Below are 27,502 nucleotides of genomic sequence, written 5' to 3'. Positions count from 1 at the left end.
GCACTGGTGCATGCTGCATACCCCCCCCCCCCCTCCCCCTCCCCCTCCCGCCGCTCTAGTGGGGTCAGGGAAGTCAGTCGTGGTTCCGTGTCACGTCAGTCTTGGTCCCGTGTCAGGGCAGTCGTGGTCCCGTGTCGGGGCTGTCGTGGTCCAGCAGTGTCACATCGCTCTGATCCGGTGTCGGGTGGTTCCTCTTGATCGGGTGATGGGAGGTCTTTGGTCCAGTGAAGGCTTGCTCGTAATCCTGCGATGAATCCTTTTTCCTGAAAGGTTATGGATCGTTCGGTTTGATGACAGGCTTATAGAGGACCGATGACAGGTCCCTCGCTTTCCCGTGGCAGTGCTGAAGGTGGAGGAGTGCCGTGCAGTGTAACCCTGCTTTTTCAGTCATGGCTTGGAACGGGAATCATAGACAATGGTCGCTTGGGGTCCCGACTCCCGTGACAGGTCACTCGGTTTCGATGGTACAGGCCACTAGTAGGCCAATGACAGTCTGCTTCCGGTGGCGCATCCCACTCCTTCCGAAGAGGTGCCTCACTCCTTCCGGTGACGCGTGCCACTCCTTCCGGTGACAGAACCAGGCATCATGTGAGCCCCGGTGTCGGCCTATCGGTGCCCGACCGCGCGCCGGTCCGCTCATAATCCATAAACAGAGGTCAGCTGACCCAATGGCCACGAGCGGCGCTGTTTACTCTGTTAGACACCACGCCGTGCCGCGACAGGCCGAGGGGGGCGACAGGCGCCGGCATTGACCGTCACAGACAATTACAGACTTTCACGGGAACGTCACGAGACTGTCACGAGACTGTCACAGGGTCGTCACGGACATCACGGACTGTCACGACCCATGGATGAGTCCCCGTCACCCTCTGCCCCGTCCCCGTGCTGTCTGTGACATGCGACACCGCCGGGTGCCGCTGCGGCTTCAGCTCGGGCTCGTGTTACGGCTCGGGCTGGGGCGGTTCGTCGGCTGGTGGCCGGCCGGGCCGGATAGGTGTGCCGTGGCGGCGCACAGTACCGCGGCGGACGGGCACGAGGACAGTGTGGCGCCGAGCAGGGGTGACGAGCGGAGGCCTGCGCTGAGCGAGACAGGACCGGCGCGGAGCGGACACGCTGACACTGCTCGGAGCAGCCACTCAGGTGAGGAGCCGTGCCGGTAGGGTGCATTGCCCCCCCCCCCCCCACCCCCACCCTCCGCCTCCGTGACCGGGCTGACCGGTACTGATCGATGGCAGGGCGCCTACCGGTGCAGGTGGGGACACACGCGGCCGTCGGCGCCGGTAGGCGGTAGCGCTGTCGTTGATAACTTCAAGCACTGAGCTGCTAAAAACCCTGAAATAATGGGATGCAGGTTAAGTAAAGCCCACGGTGTTCGTAAAAAAATGTAAATAACTAGTGATGAACATGCATAAACAGTAGCATATTTCACTTTCTTATTGATTATTTTGCTGAAATCGCAGGGTACCCGAAATTTGCATTACCAATGGCACCACTACAACTGTGCAGTGTGCACTGTGCAGTGTGCAGCGTGCAGCGTGCACAATGCAGCACCAGTAGCTCTCGGTACATTACTGTGTGGTCACACACAGGATGTCCTGCAGACATGCAAGTAGGTATCTTGTGGCCACTAAAAGGATGCCCACTTCCCATGGAGACGTGCTGGACGTCCTGTCGTCGAAAGTTTCCTTAATGTGGCAAGTATCCTCACTGCCGGATCCAGAAAGGCGGTCTTACACGCTGCGGGGAGCAGTATACCCCCCAAAAAGCTTCTTCAAATTAAAACAAGAATTCATCAGATTTGCATTCCTTACGCGCTGCTGTATCGTTTGAAACAAATTTTCACTTACAAGTTGTGTAGTTTTTGCTTTATTCTCGAAAAACCGCAAATTATCGTCGATTTCGGGCGCTGCGGGGAGGGGCATTTTCTCCAAATTGGGGCATTTGCCCCAAATGCCCCCCCCCCCCTGGACCCGCCAATGAGTATTATCCGCTCTTTATGGATTATTTGCACTGCGGGACGGGACGCCTAAGCATGTCTCCATGGCATGTCTCTTTGGCAAATATCCATGGGAAGCCAGAGGCGGATCCAGCTCAGAGTTTTTTTTTGGGGGGGGGGGCAAACCATAGAAATTTATCGATTCTTTCCATGCATCGTCCATAGGCGTAATGTTAAAATCATGCCGTTTGGGGGGGGGGGCAAATGCCCATTTTGCCCCCCCCCCCCCCTGGATCCGCCACTGTGGGAAGCCGGCACTTCTACCTAACCAACTATGCATTTAATTTTTTATGGAAAGTTTGTCGCAAAAGTCTGCTGGTAAGCCGATTAAAGGCTTTTCTCGTCACACTGTTGCGGTAAGCTATCTTAACATTGTTTGGAAAATTCAATTATTTTCCCTATATGTATAGTCGACTACAGAATGATGGTTCACTCCTTAGAAGCTATCAGTTCACCGGAGCGCTAAGTTGTGCCGTTTATCACGCAATTCAGCGTGTCGATTGTGAGCATTGGGACAAAGCTTTAATTTGTGAACTCAGCCCGTGTGATGCGGCACAGCCTACCACTCCAGGCAAATAATCGCCTGTGAAAAGTGGAGCATAATTCTGTAGTCGACTATACAATGTTCATTGTACCTACATAGGTTACACATACACGACGTTAAGAAATTGACTTTGAAATTAAAACTAAAAAACTAGATAGACAAACGTTTAACGACGGGCGAGTGGCGACAATTACTGAGCTTGTCTGCAATACTAACTGTACAGTGCCAGTGCCAAGCCGTCCGGTTCATCCGATACCTATGTCTTTCTGTCCGCTCCCGTACCTGAATAGGCCTAAGCTGTCTGCATCCACGGTTTGTCATTTATCTGTCTGCCTGTCTGTCTGTCTGTCTGTCTGTCTGTCTGTCTGTCTGTCTGTGTGTCGGTCTATATGCCTGTCGTTCAGTCGCGACAGTTACGCCCGTCTCTCCCCTTCCTGCTGTCCATCTGCTCATCTGCCCGTTTGCCCATTCAGTCCGTCCGTATGTCCATCTGTCCGTCTTTCCTTTTCACTCCGTTCGTCTGTTCGTCCGCCCGCCTGCCGTCCGGGCGGTCCGCCCGTCTGCCCCTTTCGTCTTTCCGTCTGTCCGTCCGCCCGTCTGTCCAGTGTCCACGCGGCCGTCCTGGTGCAGATGATCACGTGGTACAGCACACGCTTGCTGTCCCATCCTGTCGCCTGTACTGTCTGAGAGGGTGGCCAGCACACCACGTGTGTGAGGGAGGGGCTCACATACTCACCAGACGTGTCCACTGTCCCTGCCCAGGCCTCCAGGTGGGGCGAGGGGACACGAAGGGGAGGGGGCGGAAAGGACAGGGTGCTGGATGTGTCGAGTGGTGAACGATGAGATCGATCATCGTTGAGTTACCGGCCGGCAAATACGAACACTGACAGGTCATTGTGTCGCGGAATAGTGGGGACAGCCCCGGGAATCAGCAGTAGCTAATGAGTCTGCCCAGTGACCGGGGCCGTCTGACCGGGATGGATTACCTAGAGGTCATCTGCCTGGCAGCCCGGCTGGCGTCTGTCTGCAATATCCGAGCAATGAGCTGGGGTAGAAACGGGCATCGGTCGTAATGGCATTATTCTCCCCAAAACGGGTCTTGCAGCAGAGGCAAACAAGTCCCTGGATCGCAGCCACCCTCTATGATTGCATCACAACATGCTACCTGTCTTTTTACCATCTTTTGTGACCAGCAAAACCGATAAATATCCTCATTGATCAAAGTCAAGGATAACGTCTTGATTAGCATGCATTCGCAGTAATTAGCTGACTTTTCTTTTATTATCTAAAAAAAAATGACTGCCCTGGGTCTTCCTAGAATGGCATTCCGGTCCAATGACGTGTCGCGGTGTTTCCGGTGTCATCGGCGTCCAGTGCCGCCTCTCGCTCTGAACACACCATCTCGCCGGCGCCACAGCGCTCCCCCGCCGGACGGTGGGCCGTTTCCGCTGCCATTTTCATACAACGACCAACTGTGCCGGTCCCATCAGCCGTCAGTCTTCGTACGGGCGGGGCCACAGCTGCTCGTGCCTCACCGTCCCACGCCTCATCGTCACACGTCACACAAACACCTGAGTGACGTCACACGTGTCACGGTCACACGACAACCGTGCGTCATATCCACTGTCACAATCACGGTTATATGGTACATACGTGTCACACGGGTCACATTCAAGGTCACGCGTCATGCGGGTCACACGGTACAAATCACGACTCTACGATCCACGATCGGTTACTCGTTTCATCCTAGTCAAGCTCAGAGCTACCGACACGGGCCCACATCGGGAGTCTCCTCCTCCCTTGGAGTTGTGTGGTGCCGACGGTGGCGGATGGTAGTCTCTGTCTTGACAATCCTTACACTCCCTCTCACAACGAGAGGAGAACTACTAGCGGTATGCACTGCTAGCGGTTCAAGTGGTGACCGGCTACTCTCAGCCGTGCCACATTGGTGCCAGTCGTTGATTGAAAACCGCACGGGGACCAATTTTATCATCAGCCCTGTTCACAGCTGAGCATATCATCTATATTGCCTAGAAATGACGAGTGACGCTGTTCAAAAATTCCAAGATCATGGTTGTCGTGTGTGTGTAACGCAGCTCGGCTATTGCGGCATACCTTATCGATATTTTGTTTAGGCCGGCTACGGTGTATCCAAGTGTGCGCGTGGCCTCCCCAATGTTTTTGAACAACCGTCCAAACAGATACTGCGAGTATGAAGTTGGTGATGGCACTTTGCGATATGCTAAGCAAAAATGTATCACTAACGTAACCTTGCTATTTAAATGGTGCAGGTTATGTCCTGTCTATCCCTTTTCATATCAATCACCCGCCTATCAAAGAGGATCGAATAGTCGCATTGTTGACCCTGCGTTGAATATGCGAGTTGAAGTCCGGGTGATCTTCGAGATCAGTTTGCTAGGCGATGGCTTCAAGCATGGGCCTCGGCCGCGCCGATCGGCATTCTCGAGGGTGGCGCATGGAAAGGGATGGGTAGGACATATATCTGGGTATACCGGTATCGGTATGAGATAGTGATGTCAATTACGGAAAATCGGAATACCAATACCAAACCAAATACCAACCAAAACCGTGGAGAAATACCGAAACCAAACCAACTTGGGAACATGAGGAAAATACCAACTTTTACCGATTTCTTAGCCTCTTAAACATTAGCGAGGGTTCATGATACCAACAAAATACCAAACACATCAGGCTTGAAATACCAAATACCGAGTTGGTATCGGTTTGGTATCGGTATACCAAAAAATTGGTATCCGATTGACATCTCTAGTATGAGATAATATGGGTATGGGTAGAAGCCACCTGAGCTATCTCTCTAGGGAGACATTTGCGTATTGGTAGAAGCCAGGGTCCAGTTGTATCGTTATGAAGTGTATGGGTATCCGAAGGTTGGGACTTTTCAATTAGCCAAATCACTATTCTTTAGATTTGTGATTTTCTATTGAAAATCCCAACTGCAGCTACCTCTCTAGGGGACATTTGCGTAGGTATGGGTAGAAGCTGCACGGCCCAGTTGGTCCGGAGGGGAGGGAGGGCCCTCACCAAGGCGGTCTGTCGGGGAAGGGGAGGGGAGGAAGGACTACTCGGAAGTTTCGCCCAGCTGGTCCTCCGTTCAGGTGTTTAGGGACACCTTGATGTCATTGAGCAGTCCAGCCCCTGCCAACAACTGTTAAATGTGGTCCGGGGGGGGGGGGGGCAGGGAGGAGGGAGGACAGCTGCGAAGTTCCGAAGTTTCGAATACGACGATTCAGGTGTTTAGGAACGCATCATGGTATTGTCTGAGCAGCCCAGCTCCCGCCAACAGCTGTTATATGCGGCCTGTGTCATGTCCCACATATTCGCTGCTCTATTGTCAATCGTTTTCCGCTATCGAAATTAGTTTTGCATCGATATGATAACCAACTGTGGGTAAATATTTTTCAAAGACTCATCACTGGCCGCGTAGGGCTATGTGGCTAAACCATTCAAAGCGGCGCCGCCCCCGTCATGGTGACAGCGACAACACGCTACTGGAAGGTCGTATCGACTGCGGCGGCCACACCGACCGACCGACCGACCGGCTGACCGCTGCCCCCTACCTCCCCCCCCCCCGCCCCCGCCCCCGCTGACCGCCCGTCCCACACAGAGGCAGGCCGAGATCCCAGGTGCTCATTCATCGTTGGTCACAGGGTCCGTTTATATCTTGGCTTGATAGGGTGAGTTTGGTATAGAGAAGTCTTGTCTTGTATGGCGTCAGGAAATATCAAAGACACTTAAGTTGAAGCATGCTGTGCGATAATCATCTCCATTTAGACCTGAACTCTCGCCCTGGTAGGGGGGGGGGGGGCAGGTTGCAGCCAACTTTGCCATGGTGGGGGCTGAGGGTGTGGAGGGAGACGCATTTGGCCACACCCGTTTATGTCCGAAACTTAAAGGTAGAAAGATGCACAAAAACAATACCTAGCTCACTATAAGATATCTTTCAGAATAAGGCCATTTTTCCAGAATTATAAGGTCATCGCTGAGTTCACTGGAGGTCACCAAAAGTAATATAACGATTTTTTTCCGGTTTTGACAATTTTGCACACAAATCAGCGCATAACTCAGGAACGGATAGAGCTACAACGCCGTGGAAAAGCGCTCTCGATAGTTCTTTCGAATAGCTTTTTCTGAACAGCCCTCTCAGATTTTATCTATAGACCAAGCCTCCGAAGGGCAAAACCTCCTAAAATTTTATGTTTTTGGTGAAAACGTTTTTGCTGCAATAACTTCTTACACCAAGCTTGCGTTAACCCGCGCCGGGAATGTGCTCAGCGCCAACCACGGACCAACGGTTCAGCAGCTGCAGAGGGCAAAAGCTCGAAAAAATAACCGTTTTTACGAGCAATATTTTTCCGTAACAACTATTGACTCAACAAAGGCACGACATTTATTTTACCAGCATCGTGTTCCTCCCGCCAAAACACGTTGAATGAACTTTAACTTGACCTTCAAAAGGCCATTGCCATTTTTTTGACCTGCCAAGGTCCTGGTCGGAAAAGGTCAGGCTGCGTATCAGTCGATCCGCATAGTCGAGTTGAGCTCACCTCAGGCCTTTTGATTGCACTAGCGTGTTTCTATCAAAAGTTATTGTAAAAAAAAACTGCTGGAAACCTGTCATGGCCTGAGATGACCTCAGGGGCATATAGAGGAGTCATAGGTGGCAATTTTCCGGTTCAGTGTGCAATGTTTACTTGTTATCCGATGTTTGCGAGTGTTTAGTTTGACTTCCGTCCAAAAGAGGCGCATTTCAGTTTTATCCCATTGACTTATAATGTAGTGGTCGCAAAATTGGCCTGATCTTAGGTCAGAAATATCAAAACTTGGTGATATATATTTTATACATTATATCCGTTTTCACGACAGGCCTTCTGGCCTGAAAGCATCTTTGCAACCCAAAATGACAACTTTTAAGAAAACAATGAACCTAATTTGACCAAATCTGCACCCAATCTGCACCAAATGTGTACCAAATGGCTATCGTGAAAACGGCTGTTGTTACTCTTATCAATCGCTGAAAGCTTCAAAGTGATTGTCTAGTCGGTGTACCAACGCTGAAACGTATTCTGAGGTAAGGTCACTTGATGTGATCTGTTACCTGACCTTGAAAGACCCGGGTCTGAAATTTTTAGAACATGTGCAGAGAGGGGTGTGATAAGGTGTGCCAGAAACGGTGGCGGTGCGCGCCGCCGTTTTTCAAATATTTGCGAATAACCTGAGGGGCGTTAAAACGCCCCGCACCCCAGCAGGGCGCGGGCAAATGATTGAGTCATGGGAAGTTTTGACCAAGCTCATTCGCCATCGATGGCAGCGATTTACTTCGAAGACGAACGGAAAGACGTGTAATGGTTAGCCTAACCATCTAAGCTGCCCTACCACAAATGCTGAAAAACATCACGTTTGATCAAAACAATAGAAACTTGTACAGTGGGTCTATTTAAGATCTCCAGAGCCACCACGTGGCGCTACGGTCGGGTTAGGGCGAGTCCAAATCCCGAGGGAAGTGAGGTCACCGGTCATTGTGGGGGAAGGAGGGAGGGGGAGTGACGCGGTATCACGGCGCATGGGGCGTGCGTAGCGCCGGGAGTGGGCCGCCCGCCACTGCGCCGAGGCTGAGGGGAGGGGATGATGGTTGCGGGTGCGTTCACTCCGGTATGGTGACATCCTGTTCATGTGGAACCAGCAAGAATGCGACTGAAGGGAATCATTATCTCAAACAAACGGGCAAGCGAGAGGCAGCGCCAGTTCCAGCCAAAATGTTGAACAATGATAATTGAAATCTAGGACGTATTCATAGCATGCAACTATTCAGTCGATAGTTGCATGATGTCATAGGCTTTTCTAAACTGTTATTTGGGTTGGATATTTTTTCATTTGGCATGTTCAGTTTTGGTGGGTTTTATCGGGTCGAAAAGAATCAGAAAAGAAACTAGAGCTGAAATGGCTCCAGAAACATGACCAAAAAATATTTTCTTAAAAAATGAAACTTAGCCAAACATTCATAAGCGATAATTTCCACTTTTATGAGAGGATATTGGGGGAAAGATATTGGGGAAAGATGTCATCGTGCTTGTCTGTCTTGCAGTAGAAGGAAATGCTTTGGTTCGTGTCTAGATAAAACTTGATAAAACCAGACCCAGGAATGGGGCTCGAACTCACGACATCGCATTCAGCTCACAGGTTACCCAACCTCAACGCCACGAGCACCTATCGCCCTCGCAGCTTGCTCAGTGTTTCGGCTAAAGTTCGGCCAAACTGTCTGACTTCTGTCAATGTCACGAGGCGAAACCCCAATGTCAATGTCCGTCCCGATAGCTCGGTCGGTAGAGCGTTGGATTCCGTGTGGTGAGAGCGCACGTCCCGGTTGCAAAAGTCCGGGTTCGAAACGCGACGTGTGCTTGACGTTTTTGAGCCTCCTGACGGGTGTGGTTGTGGTTGGTGGCAGGCCGCTGCCAAGCGAAGTCATGAGGGGACCGGCCGTGCGCGGCTATGTGCGCATGTTAAAATTTAGACGCTAAATTCTGCCATAGACCAGGAATTGCTTGCTCGGAGGGTAAGGGCAGGGTCAACGCAACAAGCTCAGTTTAGCGGGGACTCTGTCCTTGTGATTCCTTTCATTCAAAAGCTTGAAATTTATATAAAAAAGGGGGAGCCGAACCAAGTCGGGCCGGGTTGAACCCGGTTGGACCGTTACACCAATCATGGTCAGACAAAACAGAGGCTAATATCGGGTCAATTATTTTTGTTAATTGATATTATTGTTTTTTAGCTTACACGTATAATAAATTTTAGCTTTTTTAACTCGAGACTTCATGCACAAAAATGTGGCATTCGTCCACTTTTCCTCATCTTCTCTTAGCGACTAGATTTGACCTTATAGGCCCATCTTACCAGCAGAAAAATCACCTGCGTGATAATTATTTGCCCAGGGGCGCTCCACGCAAGAAACGCCAGCCGGTTAAAAAAACTGGCGAACGATACGATCTTTCTAGTGCTTGAATTATATTCAATGAAAATTTCAGAGATAATCTTAATCCTTATAGCTACTGGGCGCTCGGAGCATTCGCTAGCTTTCCATTGCCAGCTGCATTACCAACAGCACATTTGCATTACTTTGGGTTCATCATAGTTCACAGTAGATGAACCGGCCACAGCAAACCCATGCCCCATTATCCTCTCCTTCCAAGCAGCCAAGCTAACCGGCCGCCCGGCCCACCACCGCGATATGGAACAACGCTGGAGTGCGCCATTTGCCTGCGGCAGTGCCCCACCGCGCCGGGGATGTTTGACAGGTCACCCGCACTGTGACCTCGCCACCCCCCCCCCCCCCCCCACCCACCTCCCCATCGGGCCCAGCCCGGTAGTGACCTCACCTTGAATATCACATGGACTCAACTGAGGCTCAACGCCATCTAGTTACGTCTGGAGATCCTTACTAGATCCACGTACATCAGAACCCTAAAATGGCCTAGAATAATCTCACTTTTAGGGAGTCTAGAGGTCCTCGTTTTCTGGAAATTCGGGTAATTGACCTTATCTGAAAGGTCCGCTAATGACCTAGGCACTTAAAATTGGACACCACCGGCTTCGTATCGTCACAGGAAACACGCTCGTTTTTTCTGCGTAGCTCTACATAGCAGAGGTTTATGCTCCAGCCCAATCAGGGGCTAAACAGCTAAAGGGGTCCAAACGATCATTTCGCTACAGGCATGGCCGCTGTAAAAAGGCCAATACAGAAGTAAAGATTTACAAGTATGTGTTTGCAATAGTTTTCACTGGAAACGTTTTTATTTTATCAGCAATGTTGAAAAAAAGCATTTAGGTTGTCCGATGTTTGCCATAACACGATGATGATGTATCAATCCTCGTAAAAGAGGTATCTACAATACTTGACACGCTTTTCCATTTTACCCATCATTTCATGGGAGCCCCGATTAAATGCTACAGCCAAGCCAAGCCAAGCTACAACATGGAATATCGCGCACAATGCGTCGGAGCTGTCGCATTTTAAAAACCAAGGTCAGTGATCCAGTGGTTAAAGAAAACTCGCATGACATAACTATCAGAATACGGCCGTTCGTTGCGTCGGCCTGCGCTGATGGTGCTCAAACTAAGTGTTGACTCTCTCCATGGGCAGGCAACGGCTGATGTTCCGTCGAAGGCAGCGACTGCTGGCTTCATGCGGCCTGTTCCTAGTCTACGTGGCGGTATCACAGCTGGCAGCGCGTTACTCGGCCGGCCCTCCGTCAGAAACCCATCCAGGTGAGCTTTGAACATCAATCAACACCGCATACATAGGTACAGAACACGACTGTCACATTTCCGAACCATCTGATCGATTTACGATTGGATTGGTCCGACTAAAAACGAACTTTTGAAAAGGTGCGGCTCGGTGCTGCGTTGACTGTTACGGCGCGATGACGGCATGTTGAATAGGTTACGATTTGATATCCGTCTCGCGTTTTACTGCGCTGAGACTCTGCAGGAACTTGACGATGCAATAAATCTATATGGTAATCATGGCAGCTGCGGTACGTCGGGGCTATCATATCTGGGCAAGAATGCCCTCGACTGGAACGCTACTCGGTTTGACAGGCGGTCGTCAGAATGTAGGGAAAAACCCATGCATTGCGGCTAAAATTTATAAAAATGTGCTTTGTTTGCTAATTAGGTGGATCAGAATCCATGCTGACAATTTTTGGTCATTGTGTGGGTAGTGACGTCATTTCACAATATAGTTAGGACTCCATTTCGGCGTAGCGCTGTCACGCACCTACGCGTCAGACCAGTCAGTCAGACAGGGGCGGGTCCAGGAAAACTCCGAGGGGAGGGTCATGGATCGAAGTGGTACCCCTACCTTAAGCTTAAATCAAAAACTCAACGGATTTCGACTACTTAACCCTCGCCGGACCTATTGGTTTTCTACATACGCGCCGGCCGAGGGGGGGGGGGGGCGGGTACGACCCCCACTCGCCGTTTCGCCCCTGGTGGAGCTAGCGCGTCGCGGAAAAAACGAGCGTGTGCGCCGTTACGAGACGCAGAGATTGGTACCCGATTTTAAGGTCCTAGGTCAACCGGTGACCTCTGAGGTCAGGTCAAGTGCCCCAAGGTACGGTTCAGTTTTTGGTGAATAACTTCGCAAAAAAACGGCCGCAGAGCGCCGATTTTGGCAGCATCGTGTTCGCCTCGCTCAGGCGCGTCGAATGATATACTTTTTGTCCGGGTCAGGTCAACTTGGGGTGTTAACCTCAGGTCAAGGTCAGGTCAGCACCCCCAGGTCACGAAGTTGGTCCAAAGAGGTCGTGTCGCATATCATTCGATTCGGCAGGCCTTCCTGAGTCCATTGGTGGTTTTCCCGACTCGCTAGCTCAATTTGAGCAAGAGTTATTGACGAAAAACTAATATGACCTTGATGACGTCATAAATGACGTCACGAAAGGTCAACATTGCAAAACTGACGCATCTCACCTTGCAAGGAGTGCATCAAATCACGATTCTGTGTGCTTGAGATAGTTGGAGATCGTTCCCGGCGCCAGAATAGCAGTTTTCATTTTTCCCCATTGACTTATAATGGTGAGGTCACGAAAATGACCTGACCTCATATGACCTTTAGGAAAAATCCGAGATATACAAGTTGTGGGACTCATAATGGATACTAGATCCTGCAAGTTTCATTTCCCTGTGACATCTCCTCTGGCAGTGAGGGCGTTGCGAAGTTGCGACATCTGAAGACCGTGCAGAGGTTCACTTGTGACGTCATAGGTCAGTGACCTGACCTGACCCAAAAATGCGGTTGGTGTCAAAAGATCCGGCTTGGATCAAAGGTCAGGTATGCCAAGTTTCAGCTCTCTATCGCCAGCGTGTTCGGAGCTATCGCGAAAAAACCCTATGGGGGGGGGGGCGGCACCCGCCCCCCCCCCCTCGGCCGGCGAGGGTTAAATTTGGTGGTGTCCTATTTTCAGTTTTTTTCTGTTTTATATCTTTTATTTTGGCCAGTGTGCACCATGGTGCTCATGCGAAACCGTTGGTGCCCCTGCTAGGCCGGTGGTGCCCCCGACAGGCCTGTGGTGCCCCCGGGCCCCAAGGGGGGAGCATGACCCATGTGACACCCCCCCCCCTTTGGATCCGCCACTGCAGTCAGACAGTCCCGGACACGTGCCGCGGTGCGCAGTCCCTATCGAAGACGGTGCCGTCAGCAGCGAGCCACCCCTACTGTGTCCAGTAGGGTGTGTCATATCAAATATTTTTGTCTCAGATCAAGCGCTTCCGCGGATATTCCTTGTCCCTGGGTTCATTGAAGCCCATTGGCACTGTTCTTTTTTCGCTGCACCGAAAATTCAGGCGGCGCGAGCCCATTCAATTTCGACATTTCCCGTGGCGCCCGGCGTTGAAGTCTCCATACTGAACACAATGCGTACCGTAGCGCTAACACCAGCCATATGACTCGCCGTCGGCCTGTAGCGGCCAACACCGTTTGACGGTTAAAATTCGATTGCTATTTCTTGTTTAAATGGACGTCGGACGAAACATACTGTTATCTTAATGTGTTGAGGCCATTCAGGACCCACAGATGATCAATATAATAGGACATAGGCGGCGGAACGGGGAGGGCACTGGGGCACCGTGCCCCCTCTGATTTTGGTATTTTAACATTAGCCCTATGGGCGTTGCATGGAAAGAATGGGACCAAAAGTCGGCAGTGCCCCCCCCCCCTTAATTGAAGGTGTTCCGCCGCTACTGTACGTAAAAGGATCACGTTGCAGCCTTGGCAAGACTATCACGAGTGGGGCAGGGAGATTGAGAGCACGGATGGACAGAGGGCAACGTGAGCGGGGTCTCGGGTATCACCCCTCCGTCGGCAACACAATGTGTCGGCTTTCGAGTCATGTGCTGTCTCCCCGAGACACACGAGCTTGCAAAGAACGTGAGTAAGTCTGGTTTCAGCTGCGGCGTGAGCAGAAGTGCGTGTGGTGCAATCGAATCGGACTATACGTGCCGCGGTGATGCCGTGGTGAAGCAAGGCGAAACATTTTGTTATCGGGTCTCCCAGTGTGCTGCGGGTAAATCAGCTGCCTACCAACAGAGATGTACTTGTAGTGAACTATGTGAGACTCTTGGCAGAGGATAGAAAAAGTGAGCGGACAGTCACTGCATGTTTACGTGAAGCAGCGGAAGCGGTGGCTGCAATGTGGTCGAGTGAGGGCATACCAACGATACAAATGCACAATGTGGCTCGGAAGGTAAAGCAAGTCTACGAAAGATTTCGCCAATCGAACAAGGTGTCCGAAAGAATGTGGGAACTGGGAGGGACAAACGAAACAAAGTGTTTCTGAAGCGAGTCTGTTTCGTAAGCTTTTTGACATCGCCCGCTGCCGCTGTAAAGATCGGCGAAGCTGTACCTGTCCACTTTCAAACCGGGTACCGTCAGCGGAAATAGCATTCCTTCGAGACCAGAGAGGAGTTTGGAAGATGCGACTGGGTGGTGTGGACTACGAGGAAACGACGTAAGACTGCGAGCCTTAGAATGAGACGGGAGCGGAACGAGGGGAGGGGCGACGTGGGTCAAGCTCGTCCTTCCCACCTCCGTACCTATTCCAACGGCGTCAATATCGACGAGACAGGCCAGGTAATATATTCCTGCCCGGGGCCGGGATGATTCAATAAATGTCACCGAGGTTTTTTAGCGAAAACTCCGAGGGCCGTTAGGCCCGAGGTGCTTTTCGCTAGAAAAGCGAGGTGACATTTATTGAATTCCCGGCCTTAGGGCTGGAAGGTGTTTCCCATACCTGCCAAAAAGCTCACAACTATAATTGATAGTGACGTCAGCAGCCGTGTGGTTCAACGCGTTTAACCAGTAACCACACCCCTTGAACCACACGGCTGGCAATATTAAAGCACTGCATTAAACTTTGAAAAGTGTGGTACAGTGCACGTGTCATTAAAATGCCTGGATGTCTCGATTTAATCATGCAATGTAGCAGGTATGGGAAAGACTCGTCGGCAACGACCGACACCAACGACAGTAATGAAGACGTCACAAGTGAATTTGAGATGAAGAAATGCATCAAAGACTCAAACGATGATGATATGACAAACACTGCACTGGCAGCTGACTGACAGGTATGCTTTATCCAACCGTGCTGTAGCGGCCGTCATCAATGGTTTTCAGATGGATGTCGGTCGCGTAGCGAGCGGCAAAACAGAATTGCTGATCGACCCGAAAAAGTATGGAGAGAAAGATGCCGGATGAGACAAAGTACCGTGGCCGCGCGGGACCAACAACACAGCGACGCTGAGCTCAAGGCATACGGTCCATTGGTTTGTTTGCCAGCTGCACTCGAATGAGCTTGTACTCAGGGAAGTGTTCCAGAACTTGGACGGCAAAACCAGTGGACCCGGATCATTCACGGGGCCGTTGGGCAAGGCAGCCGACGGCTCCGTGCACCGTCTTTCTCCCGTGAAGTTCCGACCGGTGAGCGGCCCAGAGCTGGATCTGCCGGACAACATCATCGCCGACCTCAGCAGCGACAAGCTCCTGCTGTATCAGCTCACCAGAGCCGTGCGGACGGGCAACATCTCTGCAAAGGAGGCCTGCAAGAAAATCGGTCCCCTGAACCATGCAAGGTATGCAAATGCTAATTGAGTTGAATTCAGTTTGCTATTGAATGGCAAAGATGCATCTTTTCTGTGTAACCGTTGTCTAAATAGAGGATACTGCCTCGTTTGCATTGCTTACATCCGTATTGACAGCGTCTGTCGACGCTAACAGGCGAAGACGCGCACGGCTGGTGTTAGTGTCATCAAACGCATTACGCCAAACATGGAGACTGCAACGCCGGGCGCCACGATAAATCCCGAACTTCTTTCAGCCGGCGCCGACCGAATTTTCGATGCACGGGAAAAAGAACTGCACCAATGGGTTTCCATAGACACAGGGACAAGGAAAATCAGCGGAAGCGCTTGATCTGTTTCTAGTGACACACCCTAGTGTCCAGCTGTGTGACCTGCCAATGACACGAGGGTGACCCGACCAGTGACCCGTGTTGACCTGAGCAGTGAACCGCGGGTCTGACCTGACCGATGACCTGTGTCTGACCTGACCAATGACCCGTGTCTGACATGACCTGTGTCTGACCTGACCAGTGATCCTTATCTGACCCTGATCAGTGATCCGTGTATGACCTTGCTATGTATTGTTCACATAAACACAGGATAAAGACTTAACTAATGATAATGCAGTTGCACATTTCGACCTGCACGCGAGAGCGTCCGTCGTTGACCGGCGCTCGTCCAGCTCTCCCCCGGCCGGGCCACGGCCAGCCGGCTTCACCTTGCCCACGTGACCGCCGCGGGGCAGGTCGGCCGCCGGCCTTCCCCTGCCGGCCGCGCCGGCCCAGCGTCAGTTCATACGACACTACAGACCTGAACGGTGGACGGTGACCCTTGTCTGGCCTGTCGTTAGACCGGGACTGACCTGACCGCTAGCCTGTGTCCGACCTGACCAGTGACTATTGACCCTGGTCTGACTGACCAGGGTCCGACCAGACCCTATCCGACCTGATCAATGACTAGTGACCCTGGTCTGACTGACCAGGGTCCGACCAGACCAGACCCTATCCGACCTGACCGGTGACTAGTGACCCTGGTCTGACTGACCATAGACCCTATCCGACCTGACCGGTGACCTCAACCTTTTGACCCGCCAGGAGGCCGCCGGCTGCTGCAGACGGTGGCCCTCTCGGAGCCGTCGCCGCCAGCGCAGCTCAACTGCAGTCGGCCGGCCATCGAGCGGTTTCCGTCGAGCGGGCTGACCCAGGACCAGCGCCGACATGGAGGCGTGGTGCTCTACATCGCCGCCGCGCTCTACTGCTTCCTCGGACTGGCCATCGTCTGCGACGACTACTTCGTGCCGGCGCTGGAGGTGAGAGGTGGGGAGGGAGGAAGGGATGGAGAGGAGAGGAGAGGAGAGGAGAGGAGAGGAGAGGAGAGAAGAGGAGGGGAGGGGAGGGGAGGGGAGGGGAGGGGAGGGGAGGGGAGGGGAGGGGAGGGGAGGGGAGGGGAGGGGAGGGGAGGGGAGGGGAGGGGAGACGAGACGAGACGAGACGAGACGAGACGAGACGAGACGAGACGAGACGAGACGAGACGAGACGAGACGAGACGAGACGAGACGAGACGAGACGAGACGAGACGAGACGAGACGAGACGAGACGAGACGAGACGAGACGAGACGAGACGAGACGAGACGAGACGAGACGAGACGAGACGAGACGAGACGAGACGAGACGAGACGAGACGAGACGAGACGAGACGAGACGAGACGAGACGAGACGAGACGAGACGAGACGAGACGAGACGAGACGAGACGAGACGAGACGAGACGAGACGAGACGAGACGAGACGAGACGAGACGAGACGAGACGAGACGAGACGAGACGAGACGAGACGAGACGAGACGAGACGAGACGAGACGAGACGAGACGAGACGAGACGAGACGAGACGAGACGAGACGAGACGAGACGAGACGAGACGAGACGAGACGAGACGAGACGAGACGAGACGAGACGAGACGAGACGAGACGAGACGAGACGAGACGAGACGAGACGAGACGAGACGAGACGAACGAGAGGAGACGAACGAGAGGAGACGAACGAGAGGAGACGAACGAGAGGAGACGAACGAGAGGAGACGAACGAGAGGAGACGAGACGAGACGAGACGAGACGAGACGAGACGAGACGAGACGAGACGAGACGAGACGAGACGAGACGAGACGAGACGAGACGAGACGAGACGAGACGAGACGAGACGAGACGAGACGAGACGAGACGAGACGAGACGAGACGAGACGAGACGAGACGAGACGAGACGAGACGAGACGAGACGAGACGAGACGAGACGAGACGAGACGAGACGAGACGAGACGAGACGAGACGAGACGAGACGAGACGAGACGAGACGAGACGAGACGAGACGAGACGAGACGAGACGAGACGAGACGAGACGAGACGAGACGAGACGAGACGAGACGAGACGAGACGAGACGAGACGAGACGAGACGAGACGAGACGAGACGAGACGAGACGAGACGAGACGAGACGAGACGAGACGAGACGAGACGAGACGAGACGAGACGAGACGAGACGAGACGAGACGAGACGAGACGAGACGAGACGAGACGAGACGAGACGAGACGAGACGAGACGAGACGAGACGAGACGAGACGAGACGAGACGAGACGAGACGAGACGAGACGAGACGAGACGAGACGAGACGAGACGAGACGAGACGAGACGAGACGAGACGAGACGAGACGAGACGAGACGAGACGAGACGAGACGAGACGAGACGAGACGAGACGAGACGAGACGAGACGAGACGAGACGAGACGAGACGAGACGAGACGAGACGAGACGAGACGAGACGAGACGAGACGAGACGAGACGAGACGAGACGAGACGAGACGAGACGAGACGAGACGAGACGAGACGAGACGAGACGAGACGAGACGAGACGAGACGAGACGAGACGAGACGAGACGAGACGAGACGAGACGAGACGAGACGAGACGAGACGAGACGAGACGAGACGAGACGAGACGAGACGAGACGAGACGAGACGAGACGAGACGAGACGAGAGGGAGCGATAGAGAGGGACTGAGGAAGGGAGAGAGGAGATGAGACACCTCTGAATGAGTGAAATAGATTGCGAGATATGCGGAACTTGGATGACTGCTGTCTGATGAGAGGTTGATTAACGGCGCACACATGGGCGTAAGACGAATAAGATGATCGTGAGATGAGATGATCCTGGGTGAGATGATCGTGGGTGACCACTGAGCGGTCTGACGTGTCGTACCCCGTCCGCAGGTGACGGCCCACTCGCTGGGTCCGAGTGGACTGACTTAGGTATATACCGTGCCCCGTCTGCAGGTGACGGCCCACTCGCTGGGTCTGAGTGAGGACGTGGCCAGTGGACTGACCTGTCGTGCCTCGTCCTGTTCCACAGGTGACGGCCAACTCGCTGGGTCTGAGTGAGGACGTGGCCGGTGCCACTCTGCTGGCGGCCGGCAGCTCGGCCCCCGAGCTGGCCACCACCACCCTCGGCGTGTTCGTCACAAAGGTGAGAACACTCACCATCAGAACCTACCTGTATGTTATTTATAAAATGCTTGATATACCTATTTGATATGTAAGGGTATGCTCGTCGCATGTGCATACCTAAAGATCCTCGCTAGTCCTGAAATGACCCGGAACTATCGTGGTGAAGGGAAATTCATGAGAGAAATATTGATGTCAAGTGTGCAACTATAAAAATAGCAGAACCTGGATGACGGCACAGCAGGATCAACTCATTTACATAGCCTTTGTGCACTGCTCCTCCGGTCGTTTCTTGTTGAGTGTGATAACTAGGTAGCATCATGCGTTTCTTTTTACGTTCCGGTCGTCCTTTTTCTATTCACTCGTTTCGGTGCATCAATTCATCATGCGCGACCTCTTCTCTCTCTCTCTCTCTCTCTCTCTCTCTCTCTCTCTCTCTCTCTCTCTCTCTCTCTCTCTCTCTCTCTCTCTCTCTCTCTCTCTCTCTCTCTCTCTCTCTCTCTCTCTCTCTCTCTCTCTCTCTCTCTCTCTCTCTCTCTCTCTCTCTCTCTCGCTCTCGCTCTCGCTCTCTCGCTCTCTCGCTCTCTCGCTCTCTCGCTCTCTCGCTCTCTCGCTCTCTCGCTCTCTCTCTCTCGTCCCAATAGGACGACATCGGTATCAGCGGCGTCATCGGCTCCGCCGTGTTCAACGCCATGCTGGTCATTTCGCTGGTCTCCCTGCTGGTCGATGACAAGATCCGCATCAAGTGCTACCCCATGCTCAGGGACATCCTCTGCTACCTGATCTCTATCGCTGCCCTCCTCGCCGTCATCTACGACAACTTCATCGCGTGGTGAGATGATGGCACACGGGCTGGCCAGACGGGGAAATGTATAGGCCAAGCCAGGCTTTGGCTGGTATCCAACCCAAGCCCGTTTGAGTACGAGACATGGTCAGACAAGTTGTCATTCCATCATAAATCAAATTTTGAAATTGCAAACATTCTATCGCTAATTGTCGTGGTTACGGTGTTTTGTCTCAGAGCAGCTTAGGGTGGGTTTCTTTGAAGCGCTTGAGCAAATACTCATTCATAGACCTCTACCGGGTCGGGTAAAGCAGAAGACTTTGGCTTATTATTCACACATTGTTGACCCTTTCCTCGAGGTTTGTTTTTATATCCTATGGCAGTGATAGTTCTGCTGAGTTTCCATTCTCTGAGTGATTTCAATATATCCGAGTTTCCATAGTTGTCCTGTAGGGTGAAGTCGTATAAGAGTACGCACTTAGTGGATTTCTTGCTCTCATTTGTTTAATATTTGAAGGAAAGAAATCGCAAATAGGGAATATTAAAGTTCATTGAATTAGCCATCAACCCATGGGGCAACGATCCCTCAGCGTAAATGGAAGTGGTCTAAAACTGACATTTTCTGAACCGTTGCACTTGCGTACTCTTACCATATGGGGTGTGTAAGAGTACGCACGCCAGGCGGGTGGAGTACGCAAGCATATGAACTCACACCTATGCAGCTTGCACTGTCCAAATGCTTAACTTCAAACTGAGAAGGCATTTAAGTTAATTCTAGTATCCAAAAAGAAAAACATAAAATAAATCTTTCAAGTCTATAAATCAGGAAATAATCATGTCGTGTGTTTCTTAAAAAAATGCACAATCAAAAAGGAGAATAACTCGTATTTGGAAGAATTTTGGGTACGCATCTGCATCACAGTGCTCCATTGATGATGTACCTACAAAACAATCGTCATTGAGCGATAGATTAATAATTCTATATTTCTGTATATTCGATTTAATGTATAATTCTGCGTACTCTTACCCTCCTGAACAGTGCGTCCTCTTACCGTACATGCAATTCGCGCACAAAACAACCCCGAAACGTTGTGCAAAACTTCGCAAACAGAATATTGCACTGTACAGTGTTTCCCCAGATAACCTCACAAGTTTCCCACAATAATCACGGAAATGTTCCTTATCGCAACTGCAAAGTATCAAAATTATTGTACCATATCATAATAATATCATAACGCTCGAAAATAATATTCATCGCCTTAAACTCAACAGCGTCGCCGCTCAACGCCCACGTTCCGTTGGTGACATGCACGCACTGGCGGCTTCATGTCACTTCATGAACTCGACAAACCCGCGTTGCTAAGCAACCGAAACAGCTGATGCGTACTCTTATCGCCCGCGTACTCTTACCCGCCCTTACCCTACTGACAGCGGCTGTGAGTGTGACGTGGCGCCGCGGTTGACCGCCAGGTACGAGGCGCTGGCGCTGGTCTCCATGTACGTTCTCTACTGCCTGGTGATGTGGAAGAACCGCGCCATCGAGCGCTGGATCCTGTCCCGCTATCTGAGCGCGCCCAGCGCCGAGAAGCGGTCACTGATGACGCGCGACCACCAGCCGGCCGCCGCCGGAGACTCCGAGGAGGGTGAGAAGGGCGCGCGCGGACAGGGCCAGGAGGTGGAATTTCAGAGAAAGTCGAGGCTTGCAAGAGGTAGGTACTGAAACAGACGTGTCCAGTTTCATCAGACATGCCGACGAGTTGATGTTTAAATGTTGTAGGTATAGGTATACAAAGGGAAAGGGTGAAAGTGAAATAAAATAAAAACTGGAAGCAATTAGGATGATTATTCATTTACATGAATATGACGGCATTAGGCAAGCGGGACTGCTTGTGGTTTCAGAACCTTATATATTTTTTGTGGACCAAGTGCTTCAGAGCACTAATCCTGTCCAAACTGGCGGGGAGCGATAGGGCCTATACCTACCTTCCCCGGGAGCTGAACCCGAACGGCTTGGCCCAGAATCATGTTCAATGTTAGTTTTTTATGAAATTATCGGTTTTATTGTCCCCGATGCAGCTCAAACTGAGGAAGACGAGGAAGGTGAGTGACAAGATTGCGTCGCTTAGGTCAGTTTTCAATAACCGAAATAATATACCTAAAGGAAGAATTGCTCCTAGTACAAGCTGTACTGTATCTGCATTTCTTATTCCTTTTTCGATTCCTTCTTTGCCTTCGTCTCATCGACCCGCATCGAAAGGGCAACATCTCCCCCTCACCTCTCTATAGAGCAAATGGGATAGAGAAAAATGACCGGCTTATCAATGTTTTAGGCGACACGTCAAGACAGGGATCACAAACCAGTAGATGACGTCGGTTTGTTCCCAAACACCTCAGCGGTCATTGAACAGCAGTTGACCCGTGCGCATCTTACTGCAGACGCGTCGGAGGCGATAGAGCAGGAGATGACTGCCAATGTGCACGAGGTGCCGTATGACGACAACGACACCTTCCGCTGGCCGGACGGCACTTTCAGTCGGTGAGCTTCAGATTTATTTTGCTTTATTCAATCAAACACAACCGGCCAAACGTGGCATCCGTCACTCCATGACTATGAACCACTCATCCTCATTAAGCTTAGTGAATGGTGTGCCTGTGCAGCCAAATTCTCAGTTCCGATAGGCACACCATTTGACCTTTCTGTCTCACTATTCATTATATTTTGGCAATCAGTGACAGTGCTAGGAGTATTTTGGCATTTGTATTGACAAACCGGTTTATGACGATGAAAACGGTCAACGAGGGCTGTCAACAATAGGGTCGGGAAACAACGCCCGATTTCTTGGCTGTTTTGGTTACCATGCTGCACAATACCTGCGTCCTTCAGCCCCGGCTGTCATTTCTTTGGTTGGTTGTTGGCGATGTTTTCATCCTCTCTGCCTCAGATACGGCCTCGAGCCATGAGAGCCTGTCCTTAGGAGTCGGCTGAATGATTGGGAGCGAGGTCTAGATCGGACGTCGACTATTTCTGTGGTCTAGCTTATTTCTGTGGTCTAGCTCGGCAGCCCAAGGCTGCCGAGCTCCCGGAGAAAAGAGGAGCACTATGATAACCTGAGACGACTTTTAGAGATAGGATAGCTGTAGGATAAAATGCCAAAACTAGAAGCGATATAATGGACGATAAGCTATAATAACTTATCAAAGATCATTGGCATCTTATTTCATTCTAACAGTAAATATCCAGTCATCCAAATTGTTTGGTAGATGCTGGGTGGGCAGACGCCAGACAGTATGGGTAAAAATTTCCTGTATACGGAACAAGCCAAGGAGTTATGTCATACAGTGAGCCCAAGGATGCGATACATTTGTCACGCGCTCGCCGTGCACGGGCACCCGATCGGGTTCGTCCCCGCTAAATGCACATCGTATATCCTTCGTTCACACTTGTGCAAATGTCACCGGGGAAGTCACGATGTTTGGTCTGTTAAAGGACACGTGTTTAAACCTTGGATGCAGACGAGAGGATAAAGGCACATGACGTAAATGGTCAATAAATGATCATGGATAACTTGGAATCAGTCACGCTCTCATTTCGTAAACTAACTATTCCAATAGCGATTGTTGGGGACGACTGGGTAAACACGTCGCACCCTATCCCCTCCTCGCTGACCTCAGTCACTGATCGTGTGACCCCCGGCCGGTCAGGGTGCTGCACGTGATCTCGCTGCCGATTGTGGTCGGGTGCTACCTCACCATGCCGGACGTGGGGAAGCGGCGCTGGCGGCCCTGGTACCCGGTGACGTTTGTGGTGGCCACCCTGTGGATAGCGCTCTTCTCCTACCTGATGGTCTGGATGATCACCGTCATTGGTGAGTCGAGAGGGCGCCAGCTGCAACTCATGCACCGTACGCTGCACTGGGCCGAATTTATTGGTGGATAGATATAAACTAAATGATTTGAGACTAGCATATAATCGTAAATCGATCCATAAATGTATAAAAACTTGCCATACAACTGAAAAAGAGCAATCAACTGAGTGTTCATTTTGGGGAGACAAGTGACGGGATTCCTTTTGTGACCGTGACAGTGGATTGTGGGGGATCTTGAGCGTTAGCATGGTAGAAGGTCGTGAAATGCAAATGACCCTTCCTCAGTCTCTCAATGAAGATACATCACACGTTGTTACGTTCGGAGGTCGTCCAGTCAGTAACTAACTATACCCCACTCGTCCCCTCCCCTCTAATAAGCGGGCGCGGATAAACACGAGCACGACCGCCCGAGCAGGGTCACCCCGACGCTGCCCGGGCGGGTACCTTGGGAACGCCAGGCATCTGCCACTGGTTTTTCCTCTGCGACCGAGAGATATTAGAAACGTGAAAACCACCGCGCTTTGGACGATTTCTTATTGTTTAATATTTATCTTTCCGAGGCATATCATTTCATTTCGGGCTGCCCAAGACAATGAAGCGGACGAAAAGCAGTTAATTACGAAAATTATCAGGGTTTAACTGTCCAAAAATAGCTGATGGAAACCTCTCGGCATGCCTACCTCCTCAGAGGTCAGTGCGGCTGACTCACGTCTTTCCAGTATGGATTCATTGATGCTGTCAGACGGCGGCTGGCGTCTGCTAGCAGCCACATAGTGGCCGTTTTCACGACGGGCTATCCGGCGAGTGCACCTAATTTGACCAAATCTGCGCCTAATCTCTTTTACAGCAAATATCTGTATTTTATGAATTTATTTCAGTGTTTTCATCGATGATCTCTGATAAATGACAAAGCAGGCATATAAGCAATTAGTGCAACCCTAGCTGATAGCTAGTAAGAGACACACTGAGCCTGATTTAACCAAATCTGCACCTAATCTACACCTAATGTGCACCAGATGCGTACCAGATGGTCGTCGTGAAAACGGCTAATGGCATTTCCGCGAGGCCCTGCACAGCTCAGACAGGGGAGGGCAGGAGGGGTCGCAACAATCCCGTGGGTCGGAAAGTATCACAAATGATTGGGTCTTGACAGTTGACTGAGTCCGGCAAAGCCCGATCTGTGCTGACCTGCGGCCCTCGGTGTTCCCGCAGGTTTCACGATGAACATCCCCGACACAATCATGGGTCTATCATTCGTCGCCATCGGCGTCTCCATCCCAGACGTGTTGGCCAGTGTGGCAGTCGCCAGGGACGGTAAGGTCGTGGGGTCAAGTCACAGGGTAATGTCACCGGGTCAGGTCACGGGGTTAGGTCACGGAGAGCAGGGGTGGGACAGGTCTCAGAGGGGTTAGTGGATTAGATTTAGGTCAGCTCGCGGAACCCAGGTTTGATCGTAGTCCGGTCTCGGTGCTGGGGCCACAAACGAGGTGATCGGCGGGCCACAGAAGGGGGAGCATCCACCGCTCGGTCGATGACAGCACACCGTGCACAGCCCAGCTGTGCACGGTCCAAGGGCGCTGTGCGGTCGCCCAGCCCCGCCCTCAGCCGCCGCCGCCACCCGTCTGACCGTGCCCGTCCGGCGTGCCGCAGGGTACGGTGACATGGCGGTCAGTAACGCCCTCGGCAGCAACGTGTTCGACATCCTCTTCTGCATGGGCGTGCCGTGGCTGATCTCGACGCTGCTCGTCTACCCGGGATCGTACGTCAAAGTCGACAGTGGAGGTGAGATCTGCAAGCTCGATATTATACGATTCGCTGCTATGCCTACTGCATAGGCAGTGGAATGGAAGTGTTTTCTACGTTTTCGGGGCGCCTAACGTTTTCGTAGGCGCCATGGGTCCGGGTAACACTACATTAGGGGGGGAACAAGGCGGAACAGAGTTTCTTAGTTAGACAGAATAAAGGTGTGAAAGGTATTTTGGAAAGTTCGTGTCGCAATCAGTGTAACTCTAGCAATTCGTGGACGATTCGAGCCACAGCAGTTGGAACTTGACTTTTTGGAGCAGAGGTGACGACGCATCGAAGTCGAAACACCCATAGCTTTCAGTCTCTGCCGCCACCTGGTGGCGGGAGTACAAACCACTCGTTACTACCTCACTCGAGAGAGGCGCTGCGTACAGGCCTCGCTCCCGGGTAACCTCTGTGGTGCAAACTGACGAGTGACGAACCTTGTGCCACGCCGCAGGGATGCTGTACTCGACCGTGTTTCTGTTTTCGACGGTGATCTTTCTGCTGGTGGCCACGTACCTGAGTCGGTGGACGCTCTCCAAGCCGTACGGCATCAGCCTGCTGGTGTGGTACGCCCTGTTCCTCTCGGTGGCCTGTCTGTACGAGATGAACTTCTTCGGTCAGATGACCCTGCCCATGTGTTCCAGCCTAGCCTGAACGGTGGCCGGTGCTACCAGCGTGCTGCAAACATAGGTAGTCCGAGGACTGTGGACCAGCTCCCTCGCTTTGAAGTCGACTAGCTACGACCTCAATCACATGGTCTCGAAGAAGAAGCGAGGTTTAAACGTTGTTAGCGAATATCTCTCGACTCGGCCGATATAGGTATCGGCAAAAAGCGATGAAACCTATTCGAATCTCATGTTGAACTAATTCTTATTGACGTTATCAGGCGTCAGATATTACATTCCAACTGAGTCCTATGTATGACCGCAGCGTGTTTGCTGAACGGTAGGACAGTGCCATCCTCAAAGCAGACTCGGTGGGGTCTGTCGTGTCAATGGCGCATGCTACGCGCATTCGTGACGGAACTATTGCTGTTAGATGGCGTCTGGACTTGTGTGACATGGTGGATCGGTGCTGTTCGGATACGACAGGGAGGGCAGGTCTGAGGTCATCGGTCTATTTTACTATCGGGGGGTGGTGTACTATTCCGTGTCCTATGCCATATCTCACGTGTATTTCAAACGGTGTGGAAGGTTTCGAGCTCACTTTATGCTGCCTTTCGAATGTTGTACCAGTGTTCACTACGTAATGCATTGTTTCAATACCATATACCTGTGTGGATGAAGCTCTCTTGCTGCTATTGCCAATGAGAACTCAAAATTGCTATCAATTTGCGCAAAAGCTTCATTATGTTTTCAACCTTTGACGAGTCACGAACAAAATGTATATTGCAATTGCAAATGTACCTTAATTTCGGTGCATCATCGGGGTGGACGACAGTTGAAAAGAGCCCCAAATTTAAGGTGATAAGCCGTAGGAGTTCGATGGTTAGCAGCGCTCTTGCGCGTAGGTGAAGTCACCGTCAAAATAAAATCGCGACTAACCGGTAAACCTTTCAACCATCGTCATTGAGGTCAAGATATGATGCAGTACCGGCACAAAAAGGCTCCAGGGACTCCACCCAGCACATCCTGGTGGCTCTGTGGCGCGCCATGGCGTGGGCGAGGGTGGGGGCGGGAGCCCGGCACCGCCGGCGCTCCCGGGGGCTATCTGATGACGGCGACTGACACCGCCGCCGTGGGCGCTGACACCGTGTCACGGACGGTTCCCACGACACGCCCTTACCCGCGCTCCACGGACACGAAGTGCATGGAGCGCGCAGTCCGCACATATAGAACGTTTGCAGTAAGCATTCGTCACGAGTGCCGTTATGATGAACCAAAATTGACCAAGCGTTAGGAGGAATGAAATGTGTGAATATGATGAAGTGCTGAAGCGCATAGATGAAGACAATTTACAGTCAAGTATTGAAACTTTGTTTCTGAACTCGAAATGCATGTTCAACACTGTTGTTCTTTTTAACTGCTAAGCCAACATAAGATGTATCCTTACCTCCCAAAATCGATCATTGCAAAAATGTTGCAGGTGATCTTTGCAGTAAATATGCTCGGATATACAAACGTTCCAAGATAACTTTTGTCCCCAGTGATGCCTAGCTGAGGTGAAGGTCGCGACTTGTCCGAGTCCGTGAGGTCCAGGAACACTCCCACCGCCATCCCGGTATAATAAGGCTCTTCGCCAATTACCCTGGAGCTCTGCCAATGCTGCTTGTTTCCTGTTCATTTCAAACAATGTGCGCTCATTTCCTGTTCGTGTAAACCCATCGTCATGTCGCTTCCTTTATCTCTCGTAAACGTGCGAGTCATGAGGACTGTTGGTATCC

The 27,502-nt window shown here is 51.7% G+C and overlaps 1 protein-coding gene across 3 annotated transcripts; it reads left to right on the top strand.

Annotated features, from left to right (window-relative positions):
* Window positions 1–97: 97 nt before the first annotated feature.
* LOC122379270 (probable sodium/potassium/calcium exchanger CG1090) lies at window positions 98–26,400 on the top strand. 3 transcript variants are annotated; one of them, XM_043361311.1, is made up of 11 exons: window positions 98–1,140; window positions 10,717–10,841; window positions 16,286–16,500; window positions 18,587–18,700; window positions 19,323–19,510; window positions 20,933–21,105; window positions 21,899–21,998; window positions 23,165–23,328; window positions 24,541–24,642; window positions 24,979–25,110; window positions 25,574–26,400. In XM_043361311.1, exons 2-11 carry the CDS (start codon window positions 10,727–10,729, stop codon window positions 25,771–25,773), a joined length of 1,503 nt encoding a protein of 500 aa, XP_043217246.1. In that variant the 5' UTR covers window positions 98–1,140; window positions 10,717–10,726; the 3' UTR covers window positions 25,774–26,400. The 3 variants fall into 3 exon arrangements, with proteins under 3 accessions (XP_043217246.1, XP_043217245.1, XP_043217244.1); XM_043361310.1 differs by lacking the exon at window positions 98–1,140 and adding an exon at window positions 10,508–10,598; XM_043361309.1 differs by lacking the exon at window positions 98–1,140 and having other exon boundaries at window positions 10,544–10,841.
* Window positions 26,401–27,502: the final 1,102 nt, after the last annotated feature.

The sequence above is a fragment of the Amphibalanus amphitrite genome, unplaced genomic scaffold (genome assembly GCF_019059575.1).
Source record: "Amphibalanus amphitrite isolate SeventyFive unplaced genomic scaffold, NRLGWU_Aamphi_draft 000074F_arrow, whole genome shotgun sequence".
NCBI lineage: Eukaryota > Metazoa > Arthropoda > Thecostraca > Balanomorpha > Balanidae > Amphibalanus > Amphibalanus amphitrite.
The sequence above is the reverse complement of the archived record's forward strand: the minus strand, read 5'-3'. Positions and strand labels throughout refer to the sequence as shown.